Here is a 20982-nt window from a genome sequence, read left to right on the forward strand (position 1 = left end):
GCATTTATAAGTATCTTTTTACTGTTGCCTGGATATATATTACTTTTATCACGTTAGACTGGCTTTTTTAAACCTTGTGTTAAAATGCGGTCAAAAAAAAAAGGCACTCGTTTTACAAACAAAAATACGAAATTTTCCCCAATATTTAGAAAACATTTTGAGGATAGATGCTAAGTATTTTTTGTTTCCTCTTATTACTAGATTTTATTTCTTGTCTTTGAAACATCTTTTCTATTTTCTATAAAATTTTCATAAAGTTAAATATATTTATTTTAGGAGAGAAATACATTCATTATAGGTAAAGATTTGTTATTCAAATGGAAAACCATTAAAACAAGAACGGTTGTGGTTCCTTATTAAATACTAGAGAACCAGGATATGCAGAAAATTAAGAGAAAAAATCCATATATGCTTCAGGAAAAAAATTGGCTTCTCCAAAGATCTGTTTAGGGCTTTATAATACAGTGTAAGTTAGGAAAAGTACTGTGCTAAAATTGGATTTATACTAAATTGGATCATTTATGATAATGAAATAAATATGAAAAAAGATTATACTGGAAAAAATAAAGTCGATTTAAATAAGTCTTGAAATTTTGTTTTTATGCAAAATCAAATATTCAAGAAAATGGACTTTTTAGGAAATGTCTAATTTTGAAAGATTTGTGGGCAGCAGAGTTTTTAAAATTAGGACCTCTGATTTTTCTCAGCCATAAAGGTGACAGTATCCTGATTAAGTGGCACACTGGAAGAATTATTACTTTAATTTCTTATGCCTGCTAATAATATCAGGTTTTAATTAGTTTTTTTAAACTTGCTAGATTAAAACATGCTTTTCTTTTAGAGTTTTTTAGCTGCTCTTCATATATGCTTGAAAAAAGACACTGTTTTGACTGCTAAGCCTTCTCCCATTTTTGCTATTTTTAAATATTCTTTAGTTTACTTATTTATTTTTGCAGCTCCTCTTTGCAGGTACCCTCAATCCTGGATCAGTAAATTCCAGATATTTGTATAGGGTTTCCCAAGAAATAGATGCCTGGACAGGTAATAGCCAGACCTTTGCATTTGGTTGCACCGAGCACCTGCCTTAACTCCCAAAGGAGTCTTACAGAAAAGACAAACATCTGTGTCTCTTACTTATAGAATTCAGTTGGGTCTGAATGTGCTGACACTTAATGGGGAATGCAGGCCGCATTGCTAATGGGTTTTCCAGATAGTTAAATCTGAGAGCTAACCTGATGATGGGTCAGATCTCTTTGAAAAGATCCTTGAAAATTTTTGGATCTTTGCAAGATCTGTTAACCCATAGCCACACAGAATCTTTAATTTGCACATTCTTGGCTTTGACTATTTCATGTGCAACTATCCTGTGACTGGAATAAAATGATTTGGTACTTTTTTTCAGTAGTTATTCTGTGTGATAAGACTTGTCTTAAATATTTAGCTCGTTGGAAGATTGTATGAATCATTGCTGGAATTAAGGAAGTAATTTGAAGGAGCATTGCTATATAGGCTTATCAGCGATTATGAATAAAATTGAATAAAAGAGGTTTCAAAGATGCAATACTAAAGAATGTCTGCACTGTTAATCAAGGAATTAAATTTTACTAGAACAAGTCATTAAGGTAAAATTTTACTAGTAATAAATTTCCAAGTATTACTAATTTTCTGAAAACAATAGAATTAAGAATCTATGTTTTTCAAAGCAGTCAGGAAGAAAATTGTTTATATAATATAAAACCCATTGTGCTTTTGTCTGGCTAGTACTAGTTCATATATTGTACACATTTCTCATATATATGTACAGCATCTATCAAAAAGATCCTCTTACCCTTGCTTTTGAGTACTTGGATTTGTTTCAAATTCTTACATATGTGTTAATAATTCCAGAGAAAGAAGGTCCAGAAAAGAAGAAAACAAAAAAGGAAGCTGGAAATAAGAAATCCACACCAGTTAGCATTCTTTTTGGTTATCCACTCTCTGAGCGAAAACAGATGGCACTTCTTATGCAGATGACAGCAAGAGACAACAGTCCAGGTGATACCTACCATCATTGAGTTAATGTGTATCCTTAGTTTTCCTCACACAATTGTAGTCTTAACAATTATTTTAACTGCTTTCAATTTTGATTCTTTCTTGGATTTAATCAGAATTACTCGTAAGTCAGTGGTAATTTTATGATTATTTGTGTGACAGTTTATCATCTGTATCCTCTGCTAAAGTAGAAGCTATACGAGAGTAGGGCTCTTCACACTGTGTGTAAGCCATATTTTATTAAGATCTGAATTCTTTTATAAGGAAAAATGTCAGCAGTATATTATGTTTATTTCATATTTTATGTCACATTTCCAATTAAGGTGTTGTGCCACATGTATGTATGTTTGTTTATATACTGTGTGCTCCAAAGATAATTGATGATGACTTACCAGCAGGACAAAAACAAAAAGGGAACAAACCAAACAGCATGCTAATTTATAAAAGGGAGCTAAAAAGGTAGATAAAATCCAGACAGCTGGCCTGAGACAGTTATTACTATTCACATCCTGGCAGCTAAAAGTACAGAGGAAAAATTTTGAGTTACATAGTTCTCATTGACTGATTCAAGAAAATAAATCACTTTTGTCTGGAGAAAATTTCTGTTGGCCCTGAATTCAAAGCAATTTTATGTAAGACTCTGGGTTACATAACAGATCATGCTGAAATGTACTGAAAAAGATATTTTTTTTCAGTGAGTTTTGCCTGTATTGCCCTTTTTAAAAAATGGGATGACATGGTTAAATTCTTAAGAGTTTCTGAGTATTATAATTTCAAAGCATAAGTGTATCTAATATCTGTCACTGCTAAAAAAACGTTTTAGGGCTTCCTGCTTTTAAAAATAGAGTACGTTGTGGTTACTCCTACCTTTTCCACCTCCAATGTGGGAAAGTCTGTGACCAAATTAAAGACATTTTACCATGTAAAAACTTTATTTCTGTAAAATTTTGACTTTGACTTTAAGTCTGATTTAATAGTTAAATGGAAAGACATTTGTTAAAACTGATTTTTTAAAATAACGTGAACCTTTGTCCTTCTTAGAATAAATTAAAAGACCAACAGATAAAAAGTAAAAGTCTTTCATCTCCAGTCACCTCCCCTCAAGAGGTGACCACTGTTAACAGTTCCTTATCTTTATTTGTGTGGCTTTCCTAGGCATAAACATACAAATATGTATCTTTTGTTATGGGTTAATTTTTTTTTTTTTAATTTTTTTTAGTATAAATAGGAGTATGCTATAATACTGTTCTGCAGTTGGTCCTTTTAAGGGTGATTCTTAGTCAACTCTCTGTATTAATATGTATAGAATTAAAATGGAAAACTTGAAATATCAAGATGTTTGCCATCATACAGATACACTCGGAGTTTATGGTTGTTTTATTCATTAGATACGTCTCTAGATTTTAAGAAATTCAGCAAGCAAATTCTCTTGACAAATAATTTGACTATAAGGATTATATTAAAATTTATTCATTCATCAAATATTTCTTGAATACCACTGTGGTATGTAAAAAGTCTTCTAAGCAGTGATGAGTAAGATAGATAAGGCCCTTCTCTTAGGGAGTGTAAATTTCTAGAAAAACTTATGTAGGAAACTATTACTGAGACAATGTACTTTAAAATCCAAAAGGTAGGGCTGGGCATGGTGGCTCACACCTGTAATCCCAGCACTTTGGGAGGCTGAGGCAGGCGGATCTCTTGAGGCCAGGAGTTTGAGACCAGCCTGGCCAACATGGTGAAACCCTGTCTCTACTAAAAGAGACAGAAGTCAGCTGGGCATGGTGGCACACGCCTGTAATCCCAGCCACTCGGGAGGCTGAGGTGGGAGAATTTCATTTCTTGAACCCGGGAGGCAGAGGTTGCAGTGAACCGAGATCAAACCACCTCCCTCCAGCCTGGGCAACAGAGCGAGACTTCATCTAAAAAAAAAAAAAAAAAAGTCTAAAAGGTGAACCTTAACACTTTTTTTTTTTTTTAATTGAGGAAAGGATGGTATTGCCTTAGAGCTCTAATCATGTTAGGTTTTAAACTGGTAAAAAGTTCTTTTCCATAGATTTCTGTTCTCTTAGAGCAGTTTCTTTTAGATAGTTGTAAATGTTCAGAATTAATTAACACTGTATGTATGTCTTGAATCCTTAATTAAGAAACCGGTTTTTGTTTTTTTTTGTAGTTTTGAAATTGGAGAGGAGACTTTGGGCATCATCTAATTTAGCTTATTTTAAATATAGAAACTAGAACAAATATCAAAATATGAGAAGGCAAAGTACAGTTTTTAAAGGCCCTTTTCCAGACTGCCCTTATTTTTTTGTAACTTTTCTCTTTCATTTTCATAGTATAATCATCATGACCTTGATTTACACATAATATAAGAACAGAACTCCAATGCTTTGTCTGAGTCAGAGGTGTGGACTCCAGCCTTCAATTTCACTTCCTGTAGGTCTTAGAATAATAGCATGACATACCTAGGAAAAATATTTTGTAGTTCATCACATCATTAAGCAAACATTTTAGAGTACATATTTGATACTTTATCATTTTAAACCAATTTTATGAATTGACAAAACATTTTTTTTAATTGGCTCATGATATATGATAGCCCTAAGGGAAGATCTCTGTGTATTTGGGTCACTAACGTATCATCCAAGTTAACGTTTAGGTTGTTAGGGGGAGAAGGTGTTCCTTGTGTTTCAGGAGATTAGCATATTACCAATAAAAACCTTTAAGTAAGTATACAAAATATTTAGCCTAGAACTTCTGCTAACTTTCTTCTTTCTTACAGATTCCACACCAAATCATCCGTCACAAACAACACCTGCCCAAAAGAAAACTCCTAGTTCTTCATCTCGACAGAAAGATAAAGTTAATAAAAGAAATGAACGTGGTGAAACTCCTTTACACATGGCTGCTATTCGAGGAGATGTGAAACAAGTTAAAGAATTAATAAGTTTAGGGGCAAATGTGAATGTGAAAGATTTTGCAGGTAAGACTAGTAGTTCAATACCTACTATTGAGGCACTAACATTTAAACGGATCCTGATTACAATTTAATCCATATTCTTTTATTCCTTCAGCTGAAATGAAAGCGTTCTAAAAATATTCTTTATTACAAAACTTTTGGAGTTTGCACGTAAAACCCCTGATCTCTACTGCAATTCCATGTCAATAATTTACTCATATTTTTACATACTAAACTTATACTTTAGTTGACGTATTACTTGCTGTATCGTTGTCTATCCAAGTTAGGTTTTGCCCTAGATGAGATTGAGTTATATGTTTTCAAAGTAGTTGATTCATTCACAAGTATTTTAAGAACATTTATTAGCTTGAACCATGAGGACTGTAAGAGTGTGGTGTTACTTTCATTTTCAGTATTCAAGTAGCATACCAGTACATTCTTACTGTAAATAATTCAACAGTAAAAGTATGTAGAGAACAATACAAAAATTTTCTTTAACTTCACATACTGCACAACCTTACCCTCCCTCCCACACAGGTTCTTTCTCTTCCATAGAACTATTGTTAACACCTAGGAGGTTACTCATTCAGTTCATTTTTATTTTATATATATATAAAGTATTTACTTACATATCAACTTTTTAAAATGAAATTATTGCATCTGTATCAGTCTGCCTTAATGTCTTACAGATATTTCGGTCAGTATATATAGGTAGGCCTTCATTAATTTTTAATAGCTGCATAATATTTTCTGGTATAGCGTTCCAAAGGCAACACTGTAGTAAATACCTATATAGAAACATCTTTGTGTATAGTTATGGAGTATTTCAGTAGAAGTGAAATTGCTAAATCAAAAGAGATACATGTTTTAAATTTCTGAAATAGTGGAAATTGTCCCCCCAAAAATTCTGTATCAGTTCATACTACCATCAAGAGTATATGAAAGAGCCGTTTTCCGCATAGCTTCACTAAAACTGGATATTATCAACTTTTGATTGTTAACAATCTGACGAATGAAAAATCTTAATTTGGATTTTCATGATCAGTAGTGATGGTAAACATTTCTTATGTTTATTTTGAATTTATGTGTATTTTGTGAATTGTTGGGTCCACTCCTTTGCTCATTTTCTTTTGGTTTAGTACTGTTTTTAACCTACAGGAGCCTTTATTTAGTCTAGATTTTCTCTATCAAATATGTAAAGATTTTCACAGTCTGTGGCTTAGATTGAATACACTGTCATTACAGTGTTTATTGTACTAAAGTTTTCATCTTTTATGTATCATATCAATTGACCTTTATGGGTTCTTGGTTTGGTATTTTATTTAAGAAGGCCTTCTCTTTCTCTGTATCATAAAACTATTCCTGTATTTTCTGTTTTTTTCAAATTTTGTTTCTGTTTTGTTTTTACATGTAGCCCTATTATAATACACCTGGAATTTAGGTCTTTATTTGGTGTGAGTGGGGAATGGTGTGATATACAGTATCTACCTTAAATAATGAGACTTAAAATGCATGGCATTTATTCTAGAGGAAAACTTGACATTATTTATCAAAAACCTAAAAAAATATTTCTTTCATCTGACAATTCCACTTCCAAGGGTTTATTTTAAATAGTTAATCATGGATGAACATGAAGGTTTAGTTGTAATGATACTTGTTACAGCATTGTTTCTAATTAAAAACTAGCAATAATCTGTACCCTTAGTAATAGGAACTCGTTGAAGGAAATTATGGTATATTTGATTAGTACAATACTATGTTGTAGGAAGGTATAATGACATAGGTAATTATTTTCACTTTAGTAAGTAGAGGAAGCAGGTTGTTACTCTTCTGAGTTTTATAAATATGTGGGAGAGCTAGTAGATATTATGTTGGATTCTTGAAATTATTATATCTGGGTGGTAAGATTATGGACAGTTTTTTTTTCTTTGTATTTTTATCTAATCTTTTGTGAACATGTAACTTTTTAATTACAAAAGTAATTAAGTTTATTTTAGTTAAAATAAGTATTAAGTCCAGAAAACATTGTATCAACAGAATAAAGCCCTTAAGATATTAGGAGTTTTGTTTACTGAAAGACACTAATCAAGCTTATTAATATTTCACCCCTTTAATATTCTTTTTCATAGTTTAAATTATTGAAAATATATCAAGCTTATATTTATTGGAAGCTTAAATATTTAATACTTTTGTCAAATAATTTAGCACAGTGGAAATACTATTGACCCTTGAAACTATGTAAGTCTACTTATATGTGGATTTTTTTCAGTAATTATATTGGAAAATTTTTTTGAGATTTGGAACAATTTGGAAAAACTCAGATGAACTGCATAGCCTAGAAATGTTGAAAATAGGAAAAAATTAAATACATTATAAGTGCATAAAAGATACCTAGATACTATTCTATCACTTACTACCGTAAAATATAAACAAATCTGTTCTAAAAAGTTAAAACATATGCATACAAACATAGGCTATACATAGCACCATTCAGAGTCAGGAGAAATGTAAGCTGACATAAAGATACAGTATTAAATCATAACTACATAAAATTTACCGTAGTACATATTGTACTCTTGTAATAATTGCATAGCTACCTCCTGTTGCCATTGTGGTGAGCTCAAATGTTGGGAATATCTGCTTAAAACACCATGTGACTGACACAAATCATCTCCACATAAGCAGTTCATCTCTCTAGTAAGTTGCATGCCACAGTGAAACATCTGATTCTTGCATGTTTTTCATCGTGTTTAGTAGAATACCGTAAGCCTTGAATAACACCAGGGGACCCATTTTAAGTACTCCTAGTGATACCAGAAGTGCTCCTAAGAAACAGAAAAGTTAAGACATTAAAAGAAAAAATTGAATTGCTTGATAATGTACTTGATAATAATAAATTGAGGTCTACAGCTGTGGTTACCTGCCATTTGAAGATAAATGAATCCAGCATAAGGATCAGTGGAAAAAAGGAAAGGAAATTTGTGAAGCTATTGCTGCATCTATGCTAGTGGGTTTGAAAACCTTGCACTTTTTTGTAAAACATTCTTTTGTCTCATGCAGCTTTTATGTGGATGCAAGATTGCTAAAACAAAAACAAAAACAAAAAAAAGTGTACCTATAGGTTAGATTGAAGAAAACGTGAAGTTATCTTATACAACAATTTTAAGGAAGGTGAAGGATCTAAAGCTGGGGAATTTAATGCCAGCAAAGATGGTTTAATAATTTTAGAGCAAGTTTAGTTTTTAAAAAAATGCCCAGATAACAGGCGAAGTGGCTTCTGTCCATTGATAAGCAGCAGATGAATTCCCAGATACCATTAAGAAAATCAGTGAGGAGAAAGGATATCTGCCTGAACAGTTTTTTAATGTGGACAAAAGTACTGTATTCTGGGAAAAAGAAAAATCCACAAAGGACATTTATTAGGAAGAGAAGCACCAAGATTTAGGGCAGGAAGGGATTAGCTAACTCTCCTGTTTTATGTAAATACAGCTGGGTTTATGGTCAGGACTGCCCCCTGAACCCTGAAGGGAAAAGATAAACCCAGCTGCCAGTCTTTTGGTTATATAACAAGAAGGCCTGGACAATGAGAACTCTTTTCTGGATTGATGTCATTAATTTCTTCCCGAAGTCAGGAAGTACTTTGCCGGGAAGGAGGCTGTCTTTTAGTGTCCTCTGGCCTCCTGGAACCCTATGAATTCAACACCAAAGGCATTGAAGTGGGTTACAAACACAGTGTTTCTAAACCAGCCTCTAATTAGAGGGTCATAAGGCACTTTAAGGCTCATTACACAACGCTGTAGAAGAGAACTCCGATAGAATGTCATGCAAGTCTGGAAGGGATTACACCGTTGAAGATGCCATCGTTGTTAAAGAAAAAGCTGTGAAAGCTCTCTCCTCCTGGAGGAAACTGTGTCCAGATGTTGAACATGACGTTGCAGGATTTACCACAGGACCAGTCAAGGAAATCATGAAAGAGATTGTGGATGTGGCAAAAAAGGTGATAGGGGGTGAAGTTTCAAAATATGGATCTTGGAGAAATTGAGGAGCTAGTAGATAGCACATCAGAGGTATTAATAGGTGACTTGATGGAGCTGAGTGGTTCTGAACCAGTTTCAGGTGATGAGGAAGAAGACAGAAGAAGCCCTGCCAGTAAACAGATTGACCTTAGAGGTTTCCAATAATTTAAAGTTGCTTTGACTTTGTTTTTTTTTTTTAACAACATGAGCGCTTGTATGATCCAGGCACTGAAACCAAAGCAAACAGTGGAAGAAGGACGGTGGTACTGTGTTAAAACATTTTTAGAGAAATGAAAAAGCAAAAACGTCAGACACAAATTACAGTGTATTTTTGTAAAGTTACACCAAATGTGCCTGCCTCTCCCACCTTTACTTTTATGTCTTCTCCCTCTGCCACCTCTGAGACAGCAACACCAACCCCTCTTCTCCCTTCTCCTCGGCCTGCTCACCGTGAAGATGATGAAGATGACCTTTTTGATGATCTACTTCTACTTAGTAATAGATTTTTCTTACGATTTTGTTAAATAATAATTTTTCTCTTGCTTTATTGTAACAGTACAATATTTAATATATATACAAAATATGTGTTAGTCAAACTGTTCATGTTACTGGTAAGGCTTCCAATTAACAGCCAGTTATTAGTAGTTAAATTTTGGGAAGTCAAAAATTATATGTGGATTTTTGACTGCATGGGGGTTAACACCCCTAACCTTCACCTTGTTCAAGGGGTCAACTGTAATATTATCTTGAATGAACCTTCAGTAAATTGGTATTGTTCTTAGATATTTATTTTTAGTAGCTTCTTTATCACTTCTTTTTTCTTTTGCACGATGTGCAATTTTAGAATTGATGTGTCACACATAGGTATGTATATGAAAAGCATTTTTTTTGAAGTAGCGCAAGTGAATCATGTTAAATTAATAATCTAACTTTAGGTTGGACACCACTGCATGAAGCTTGCAATGTTGGATATTATGACGTTGCTAAGATACTTATAGCAGCTGGAGCAGATGTTAACACACAAGGATTAGATGATGACACTCCACTCCATGATTCTGCTAGTAGTGGGCACAGAGATGTAAGTATGATAGAAAAAAATCAATAATACACATTTTCAAAATACAAATTTAACCCAAAGTAATTTCATTTACTTCTTAGTCATATGATCTGTGTCATATTCCACTCATTGCTTGATCAACTCATCTATATTTTGTTTTCCCTTTTTTCTACTTTCTATTAGTTCATAGTTTAGATTTAGCATTTTCTTTTCATAAAACCCATTTAATTTGATAGTTGATTAAATAATTTGGCAAAACTTTCATTTCAAGGCATTCTTTTATAAGACAATTGGATGTATTAAAGGGTATATATATACTTTATTTTACTATATTATATATAGTAAAAATTGTACAGTGTTGAATTGCCTATCTTTTGAAAGGCATTTTACTTTATTTGAGACAAAAATAGAATTTGGAGTAAAGATAGATACAAGTGCAGTTCTGGCCTGGCCAGTTTACTAACTCTGTAATCTTGAGCAGGTTACTTCCCTCCTTGGAACTTCCATTTCCTCATCTTTAAATTATATGATAAATAATACCTATCTAAAATTGATACTTTGAAGGAAAAAAAAGACACTACATGTAAATGCACATTGAAATTTAAGATGGTCTAGAAATATCAGGGGTAAAAGATTAAAAAGTTGCCTTTATGGGTGCAGTCAAATACACCTAAAATTCAGAAATTAAAAATGCTATTTTTCTCAATTACATTGTTATAAGGCATTTTTCCATGTTTCTTAGTAAAGAACTCTTATTTTGAATGAAGAAAAATGTAGCCTATAAATAATTTTTCTAAACTGATTCTTGCTTACCAGTGGTCTGCTCTTTTCTCTGTGCTTCTTTGGCGATTTGTACAAACGTATGTCATAGCATTTACTACCTTATTTTTTAGTGGTATTCTTGTCTAGTGTCATGTTTCTGGCACTAGACTGTAAATACTACCGTACATGCTGGCATTTTGTGTTGTTTTCTGTTATTTACTCTGGAACTGCTTGTCACCTAGAAATGTTCAGTAAATCCATCATGGATGCACTTGTAGACAGATGGATAGGTAGATGAATGGGTAACTGAGGATAGGCAGAATGACAAAAACTTAATCCATCAGGTCCGACAACATGTAGGGTATGTTGCTCTTTCCTCTGAATTTATTGGAAAATGACTTATTTTCTGGCTTTGATATTTTAAATATTGCCCTTTTAAAAAATAGTTTACCAGGAATGAATGATTTTCCTTTGAATATGATAATAAAGGTTTCCCGATTTCAAAGTGTAATTTTAAAGAATTGTGCCTGTGACTAAGACATGGTTTCTGTGAACACAAGTTTCTAAATATGCACATAGCTGCAGATATTTCCAGAAGCTGACCTTTTGAGCTCATGTACTTACAAGGACTCACACTATTTCCAGTCTCTTCCCAGAGGGAGGGACCTTGGCTTTTCCTCCTACCAACATGCCTAGGATAGTAGGAGTCACCATTCAAGAGCTATTGAGAGCTATTTTCTCCTTGTTCCTTTTACTTGTGCCTTAGGAAGAAGAAGGAGAGTCATGAAAAATTTATTTCTGTATATCCATAATGTGTATTTTTGAGCTGCTCCCAAATAATTAGATTTCTTTCTTTCAATAGTAGTCATGACAACTTCAGCCATCCATAAAGCGTTTTTAAGATGGGAAAAGCAGAAACATAACAGTTCTGTAGCCAGGTCTAAATTATTATAGAGAGGATTGACATAGCTTACTAAGAACCCAATTTTTGACTTGCTGTTTGTAAATGTGTAGTAATTCCTAAAACCCTTTTTTTTTTTTTTTTTTTTGGAGACAGCATCTTGCTGTGTCACCCACACTAGAGTATAGTGGTGCAGTCACAGATTACTGCAGCCTCAACCTCCTGGGCTCAAGTGATCCTCCTGCTTTAGCTTCCCAAGTAGCTGGAGTACAGGCATGCACCACCATGCTAGGTTAATTTTTAAATTTTTTTTGTGGAGACCCTATGTTGTTCAGGCTGGTCTTGAACTCATGAGCTCAAGTGATCCTCCTGCCTCAGGCTCCCAAAGTGTTGGGATTATGGGTGTCAGCCACCGCACCTCACCATAATACACATTTTAATACTAGCCTTATTTCTAGTTCTATTTTAGATACCTGTCTTCTTTTGTCATCATTTTTACCTACTTCTAATTGTTGACTGTTACGTTTTAAGCAACTTTAAGAACAATTACTTGCATTTGAGGATGATCTGTAAAATCTTGATTATTTGATTTAGGGTGTTTGTAACATGAATGAACCAGCTGTACCTGATTCTTCATAGTCATGTAATAAGTATTTATTGATGTATTCCTGATGGGGATAGAAAGTTTTCAGCAATATCAAAATTCTTTATTCTGTTTTCTCAATCTAGGGCTGTAGTCTAAGGAAATCAGCCTAAAATTGGAAAAATTTCAACTCAAAGATATCCACTGCAGTATTATTTATAATGACTAGAAGATTTTTTTTTCAGTTACTTTCTCAAATCCCTAAAATGACAGTAAGGGGAAGTTTCAAAGGACGTAGACCCACAAGGGCAAAGAACAGAAGAAACAAATATTTTGGAAGATGGAAATTGGAGAAATGAGCAGTTACTGATGTAGAACAGGGTTTGACAATTTTTTTCAATAAAGGGCCAAATAGTAAATATTTTAGGCTTTGCAGGCCACATACTCCCTCCTTCACCTCGTCCGTCTCCAACTCTTCTCCTTCAACAGTCTTTTAAAAATATAAAAACTATTCTTAACTGGCAAACCAGATTGGCCCGTAGGTCATAATTTGCCCACCTCTGATTTAAAAGAGACAAGAAAATTGAAACCAAAGCCATTACAACACAGAATCCTAGGAAGAAAAAAAAAAAAAAAGCTTAGGAATTGGTAGCACCAATGACCTCTGGAAGTGCTTCTTAAAATATGACTGGAAACAGCTATTAGATAAAGGTTTTTTTTTAGCTCTCGCATCCTCTCCCCAATCTTTCACAGCCCAGTAATTGCACCTCTCTCACCCTGGTAGATGACTGGAATATGGAGATAAGTATCAGGGACAATTGTTCTTCACCAGCAGATTTGGAAACCTAGTTGATCTTTTAAAATCATAAGCATGTGTAATTTGATAAAAATTAAACAGTTACAGTTGGTATGAGTAATTTGTTTTCTCTACACATTATTACATTTCACATTTTCTGCAGTAATCTTGAAAATTTTTTTTCTTTATTCATTGTGAATCATTCTTAATTCATTACAAATTTCTGATTTCAGCATCTTGTTTTAAATTACTCCTTTGATGGTAAATGCAGTCAATATTCATCTGTTTCATGTTATTCATTTAAGTATTTTTAAAGGTGTGATATTTTCTAAGTACCAGAAAACACCATAGTTATGTCCTCGGAATGCAGAGATGAATAGAGACTTGATTTTATATGAAACTTATAGTTCAAGGGGAGAAATGTGTTAATGAATTGTAGTATGGGTTTATGTATGATAGAATAGAGACTTGAATTTATATGTATGATAGAACACACCAGTGTTAATGGAAATACACAAAATATCAAAACAAGAAGAGATGGTAAGGAGGCAGAATCAATAACACCTGGCTACCTCTTTGATGTAGAGTATGAGTGAAAAAGAATTAATGATGACTCCCAAATTCTGGCTTCAAGGCTTCAGTGACTGGGTAAATTTTGGTGGCAGTTATTGAGAATGGAAATAGATAAAAGATAATAGTACAAGTTTAGTGAACTCCATTCAGATCCTGTTGGTTTTATGCTTTTGTATCAAAATACAGTCAGTTGGATGTATCCCGTGAATATTTGAATGTTTGGGTTTGGAGCTCAAGAGAGCTGAGAGAGAAAACAGACAAGAGAATGAATGGGTGGATCTCATAATTGTCATCACATTCAGAGTGGATAAGTTCTCCAAAGAGATGATATATATATTAGAACGTGAGAAAGTATATCAAGGACAGCATCATAGGGAAACCATCATTGGTTTAGATCTTTTCAGGTCTTAAACGAGCCATTCCATAAGATTGATGGTAGCAGAGTTGTAGGTGAAAGAGTGAAGGGCCAACAAGTAACAGCTGCAAGGGCAGATGTCTTTTCAGGAGATTGACAGTGAAGAAGAAAGGTTAGCTAGGGGAAGAGGATATAGGTTTCAACAAAGTTTCCTTGTTTTGTCCATGTTTCATTTCTTTAATGCCATTATTTTTTTAAGTTGCAAGAAATATGAACTGTGGAAAGATGGGCTTCTAAAAAGGAGCCAACCAAAAAGAGGTTAAAACTATGAAAGGAAGAGGATATGAAGAAAAAACAAGTAATAACTAACAGGGCAGATCCTGGTTATGTGGAACTTGAAGCTTATGTAATTTGTTAGAGAAGGAGAGAGGTCCTTTCAGAGTGATGACTACAAAATTAGATAGAGCATCCTCCTGTAAGGACCCATGAAAGTGAAGGGTCTTGAAGTTTAAGCTTTGGAGTTCATGATACTTACAGTTCCTGGGCTACGAGAAATAGAGTAAGATTAAGAGCATTGACGGTGATATTAGCCTAAAGCAGAAGGGAAATACTTCTTTGAAACTTTTTCTAGGATACACATTTCAAGAGGCCAGGGAACTTGTTATTTTTGTTCATTGGTTTATTAGCAGAACTCGGAAATGTAGTTATTACAAGTTCTCAATAAATATTTGACTTCATGATGGAACAGGATGAAAAAATGATGAGATTAATTGCTAAAGTAACCCAGTTTAAATTTTAAGGAGGAAATTTTTTTGTAGTAGTTGAGGTCATCTGATAGGGGAGTGTCAGTGAAAATGGATCTTGAAGAGAATAACAATTTAGAGTAGATGGTGAGGAATGGATTCAGAGTAAATGAGATAATACTCAGAAGGATACTATGAGTATTATCAAGAGAATGGGTGCAGTGATACAGTCTGTGAAGGGACTAAGTCGTCTTGCTTTTTATTGTTGCAGATAGTAAAGCTGTTACTTCGTCATGGTGGAAATCCATTTCAAGCTAATAAACATGGGGAGCGTCCAGTGGATGTAGCAGAAACAGAGGAGTTGGAGTTGCTACTAAAGAGAGAGGTGCCTTTATCTGATGATGATGAAAGTTACACAGGTTTGTTTCAGATAATCTACATTCATCTCGTTCATTTAACATGATATTTGATAGAACATTCTGGATTCATTTATAATATACAAAATGTTTGCATACCTTAGAATATTGCCGGCCAGCTAGAATCATACTCAGCTAACTAGCTAAGAATGATGAAGTTAGTAACCTAGGTGTTTACTACATACACCCTGTGTGAATGGAGTCATAATGCCATTGCCCCATTTCTGTTTTCTATAAAGTGCTGAAGTACTCATTATTACTTTTAAGCCTGCTGCAGATCCTCTACCCATGCATAGCTGCCACCACTGCTACTCTGACTTCTTTTCATTCTGTTATAAATTACAGAGCTACTAACTAAACACTTCATGTCTTTTTCTGGTGTCCTGGTGTTAACGAGTCATCTCTGTGGTTTTACTTTTGTGATTTAGATGGTTGAATTCTGATCATTGTTGCAGGGAAGGACAATTTTTTTTTAAACACAATTTTTGTTTTGAAGATAACAAAAAAACCTTTACTGTGTTGAAAGTCGTCTTTATATAGAAGGGGTTTACCATATTTCAGGCAAAATTCAATGAAAAAGAGTTTCATCAGTCTTACAAATGGCTGTTTCCTCATAAAGTCTTAAATAATTCCTATAAACAATTAGGTAATGTTACTTTTATATTACGCATGAAGGAGTAAAAACCATACTTTACTCATTTAATGTCAGCCATTGCCAGAAGGCAGTGGATCATTTATAGTTTTGAGGCAGAAAGTTCTACCCTTTATTTTCATGTAATATAGTTAAATTATCTTTCACATGGAAAGGCAATTGAAAGAACGCACCTTCTGAATATAACGTTTTACTTGTTGAACAAAAATTGTAAATATACTCCAACTGATTGAGATGATGCCAAATTATAAACAAAAAAAATGAAGTCACGGAATAAAAACTTTTGGCAGTGAGCACTGATTACAAACAAGATGTTTAAATAACTGTGGTAAATATTGTCAAATTGAATGTAAATATCATCATACTTGAAAAGGGAAAAATGAAAAAACTTAATTATCTGAAAGTTAAATATAAAATTAAAACTAACAACAACGTTTGAGAGCTGATGATAAAAGTATAGTAAACTCAGGGCTGGGTGTGGTGGCTTATGCCTGTAATCCCAGCACTTTGGGAGGCCAACCCGGACAGATCACATGGTGAAACCCCATCTCTTTTTTTTTTTTTTTTTGAGACGGAGTCTCGCTCTGTTGCCCAGGCTGGAATGCAGTGGCGTGATCTTGGCTCACTGCATGCTCCGCCTCCCCGGTTCATGCCATTCTCCTGCCTCAGCCTACCCCGAGTAGCTGGGACTACAGGGGCATGCCACCATGCCCAGCTAATTGTTTTTTACCCCATCTCTACGAAAAATACAAAAAAAAAATAAAAATAAAAAATGCTTTTGAAGACAAAGAATTTCAGTATTGACATTAGACAAAGAATTAAAGTCAGAAAATAGCGCATGACAAAAGATAATTTTGTGATAATAGAAGCATATGAACAAAGCAAAGATAAAAATGTATTGTTGCCTTCTTAATTGAATGTAGCTTTTGTTTGGGAAAAAAAAATAAGAAAAGTGTACTGCCTTAAGCACTAGATAACACTGTCAAAATATATAAAGCAAAAGTTGTTAGAAATACAAGGTAAAATTGACCAGAAACAGAATACTAGTTGGAAACTTCTAAGTTTTTTTTTTTTTCCAGCACATGCAGTTTCTTATTAAGTAGAAAGTCTCAGTTATAGATATTGTATACATAACCATTAGTACTTATGTGATGAGACCAGAGTTGTTCTGTGTTCACTGAAAGTTCATAGTTACCTTCATTAAACTTGGTAAGAATGAAAATAAATGAACTTAAGAAATCAAGAGGAGGAAGTAAAAGCAGATCCACAGAGAAAAGCAAGATAATAAAGAGCACAATTAAATGACTGGAAAACAAATTTTGTAAATATTATTTAAAGAAACAAATGTCCTAATATTTCTAGACGATACAGCAGAATGAAACCAGGAGTTGCTTTTCTGACAAGATTAACTAGAACATCTAGGAAGTCTAGTTAAGGAAAAATGAGTAGAAATTCATAAATGTCACTGATGAGTAAGAAAATGGATAGAACCACAAAAGTATAAAATGTTTTTTCAGACTTTAACAGAATACTGTATATAGATGTTACCAAAAAAATTTAAAAATGATCAACACAGAGCAGACAGTAACACAGACAGAAAGAGGGATATGAAGGGAGAAAGATTGGAAGGCAGAGAGAGGGGTAGGTGTAGGCAAACTCAGGTTGCCATACTGTTAAATGGTCTAATGGTATAAAAGTAGAAACAGCTGCAGCTTTTTTTTAAGCCAGCAAAATCCTGATACTTTGAGAAGGGAAGACTACAACTAGAAAACTGCAGAAGAGTCTTCAGTTTAACACAGTAATTTTAACATTCAGAAGTGCTTGAATAAAACTGCCCTATAAAATTGGTAAAGATTTAAAAAAAATAGTATTCGGATGTTGGTGAGCTTGGAGTGAAGTTGGCATCATACACTGTTGTTGAGAGTGCTTTCTGGAAAACAGTTTGTTAATAAGTGTGAAAAATTCAAAAACATACACCCAGAAGTGCTGCAAAGATATAACCAGAAGTGCTGACTATATATGTGTGTAAAGCTGTTAACATATTAGTGCTTGTAATAAAAAGTTAGAATGACTTAAATGTCCCAAAATGGGCAGAGAAATAATTTTTAAAGTTTATGTATCTTGTGTAGTCATTGTGTTTGTAAATTTTTCTAATGATATAGTTAAGTTTCTTCTATATACCGTATATACCAAAATAAAAGATAATCTACATTTTCCTCCAGTAAGAATTAAAAAATTAAAAAGTCTTGTGGGCTAGGCATGGTGGCATGTGCCTGCAATTCCAGCTATTCCAGGAGCTGAACCCAGGAGTTTGAGACTCGCCTGGGCATTAGAGCAAGCTCCTGCCTCCAAAAAAAAAAAAGAGAACACCTCTTTAGTAATTAAGAGACAACAGATGGAAATAAAGATTTAAAAACACAAAAGGCTTGTGAACTATTTGAATAAATAAACAATATAGGGATAAAATAGTCATCTATTTAAAGTATTTATTTGGCCAGGTATGGTGGTTTCTGCCTGTAATCCCAGCACTTTTGGGAAGTCGAGGCGGACAGATCACTTGAGCCCAGGAGTTCAGGACCATCCTGGGCAACAGGGTGAAGCCCCATCTCTACAAAAAATACAAAAATTAGCCAGGCCTGGTGGCGTGTGTCTGTAGTACCAGCTACTCAGGAGGCTGAGGTGGGAGAATGGCTTGAGCTCAGGAGGTGGAGGTTGCAAGGAGCTGAGGTCGTGCCACTGCACTGCAGCCTGGTTGACAGAGCCTGACTATCTTTAAAAAAAAGTATTCAAATATATACATTTGAGATAACATATGTATTAATGTAGAAATACTAATTTTCCCCGTACTGTGTCCTGAAATGATTTTGTAAAAACTGTTCACATATTTTGAAATCAATGTTTTCATCAACACCAGAACCACCTTTTAGCCACGAATGATTTTCCATCTTAACTTCTCTGTCCACAACCTTAGGTACTCAGTACTTTTGAAATCCAAATATGATGCCATAGGAAAATTTATCCCAGATTACCCACTTAAAATTTGTGCTTTTTATAACATAACCACTTACAGTACTTTTTTAAAAATCCCCATATGTTATTACGAAAATATTCAAACATGTAGCAAAGCTCAAGAATTGTATAATGAGCATCCTGTACCCACTAACTACATTTAACAGTTGTTAACCTTTTGCTCGGTTTCCTTTATTACACTATCACATAGCTATCCATCAATCCATATTATTTTTTGATACATTTTGTAATAAGTTGAAGACATTCCTAAGTACTTAAGCGTGCATTTCATTAACTAGAGTTTAAATTTTTTTGCAATATTCATGATATAATTCTTAAATATAATGTACATATGAGTTTTTGAAATGCCTCCACCTGTATAATCCAGCACCATCAAGATGTAGACTGTTTCCAAGGCCGGGCACGGTGGCTCACGCCTGTAATCCCAGCACTTTGAGAGCCTGAGGTGGGTGGATCACCTGAGGCCAGGAGTTCAAGACCAGCCTGGGCAACATGGTGAAAGCCCATCTGTACTAAAAATACAAAAATTTAGCCAGGTGTGGTGGTGCGTGCCTGTAGTCCCAGTTACTCAGGAGGCTGAGGCAGGAAAATCACTTAAACCTGGGAGGGAGAAGTTGCAGTAAGCTGAGTTCGCACCATTACACTCCAGTCTGGGCAACAAGAGCGATGCTCCATCTCAAAAAAAAAAAAAAAATTTCCATCACTCCTGAAAGTTCCTTGATGCCCCTTCCTGGTCAGTTCCTGCCCCTTCCACTGATCATTTTATACCCATCATGGTAAACATGATTAGACAGTAATGACTAATTGCTGATAAACTTGGGAGGTAGAGTTTTACATACGCTTTTCAAATCAGAAAGGGTGGGTAGAGGAAAAATAGATTATATAGTAGAGAAATCCAGCAGCACCTAGACTGTGTGATCTCTATGTACATGATCAAAGGAAGGAGATATGCCCATATCTGCCTCCAGATGGGATACCTAAGAGGGATATAACATCACTTTATTAGTATTACAGCTGAGAATGCATCATCATGAGAAGTGCTCTTTTTAAAAAAAAATAAAGCCAGTTTTATGTAATGAAAGATTAAGAAATGGCAGTTATCATAAGAGACCAATAAAGGCAGTAGAAATATGCCAAATTATCTCCCAAGATGGTAATTAAAGGCAGTACCTGCTCCTAGACTGGATCCTGTACTGGAGGGGAAAAATGATTATAACGAACATTATTAGATCATTTAACAAGGAAATATACAGTAGATTGGTGTCATATCAGTGTAAATTTATGAAGTTGACTACTGTGCTGACATAAGAGAATATTCTTGTGTCTTAGGACTTATATAATAAGTTGAAGACATTCCTTTAGTACTTAGGAAAGTACTAAAGTATATATGGTTTAGGGCCATGATGCATTTAATTTACACTCATATACTTCAGAAGAAGATATGTAATATATATACATATATATCTAGAAAGAAAACAAGTTATAAAGCAAGGAGGTAAAACATTAACTGGATAAATCTGGGTTACAGATATATAGTATTCAGTATTTTTATTTCTCTAACTTTTTGTGAGTGTGAAATTATTTCTGAATAAAATTAAATATATATACAAATAACTAAAAGGAATGACTAAAATAGCAATTATCATTCCTACCTCCCAGATTATGATCTAAAAATGTTTTCTACAAAAAGAAAACCAAGATTTCTTAGAAGATGATTCCAGGTCTGGGGCAGGAAACATCTGAGCTTGGAATATCTTAAAATTGCAGGTTTCAGGGAAGCTATCAAAGACTAATATAAGATCTTACCGAAAGGTATTAGGAGACAATTTGGAGCAGTTTTGTGTTGACCAAAGATGGGACAGTGTGAGCTTCAAGAACAGTGTAAATTGCCATGGTTTGAAACCCATCAAATATGTTGTAACCCATGAGTTTATAATGATGATTTCCCCCTTTTATCACTATATAATAATTTGCATATTATGGGGTACATGTGAGTTTGTTACATGCAAAGAATGTGTAATGATCAGGGGAGGGTAATTGGGGTATCCATCACCTTAAGTGTTATTTTTATGTGTTGGTATCATTTCAAGTCATCTCTTCTAGTTACTTTG

At 34.0% G+C, this 20982-nt stretch overlaps 1 protein-coding gene across 9 annotated transcripts in view; it reads left to right on the forward strand.

Annotated features, from left to right (window-relative positions):
• LOC105478881 (ankyrin repeat domain 12) overlaps positions 1-20982 on the forward strand; it is a 136400-nt gene that overhangs the window by 64060 nt on the left and 51358 nt on the right. For 7 of the 9 annotated variants that reach the window (XR_011617136.1, XM_011736596.2, XM_071085676.1 and 4 more), the window contains 4 exons: positions 1888-2034; positions 4811-5011; positions 9939-10081; positions 15045-15192. Coding sequence is in view for 7 of the 9 variants with exons in the window: in XM_011736596.2 (XP_011734898.2) it covers positions 1888-2034; positions 4811-5011; positions 9939-10081; positions 15045-15192 (639 nt within the window). In the remaining 2 variants the exon portion in view is untranslated. Of the gene's footprint in view, positions 1-1887; positions 2035-4810; positions 5012-9938; positions 10082-15044; positions 15193-20982 lie in introns of those variants that run through there. The other 2 variants (XM_071085677.1, XM_011736605.2) reach the window with 2 other exon arrangements.

This window comes from Macaca nemestrina, chromosome 19, assembly GCF_043159975.1.
Source record: "Macaca nemestrina isolate mMacNem1 chromosome 19, mMacNem.hap1, whole genome shotgun sequence".
Classification (NCBI taxonomy): domain Eukaryota; kingdom Metazoa; phylum Chordata; class Mammalia; order Primates; family Cercopithecidae; genus Macaca; species Macaca nemestrina.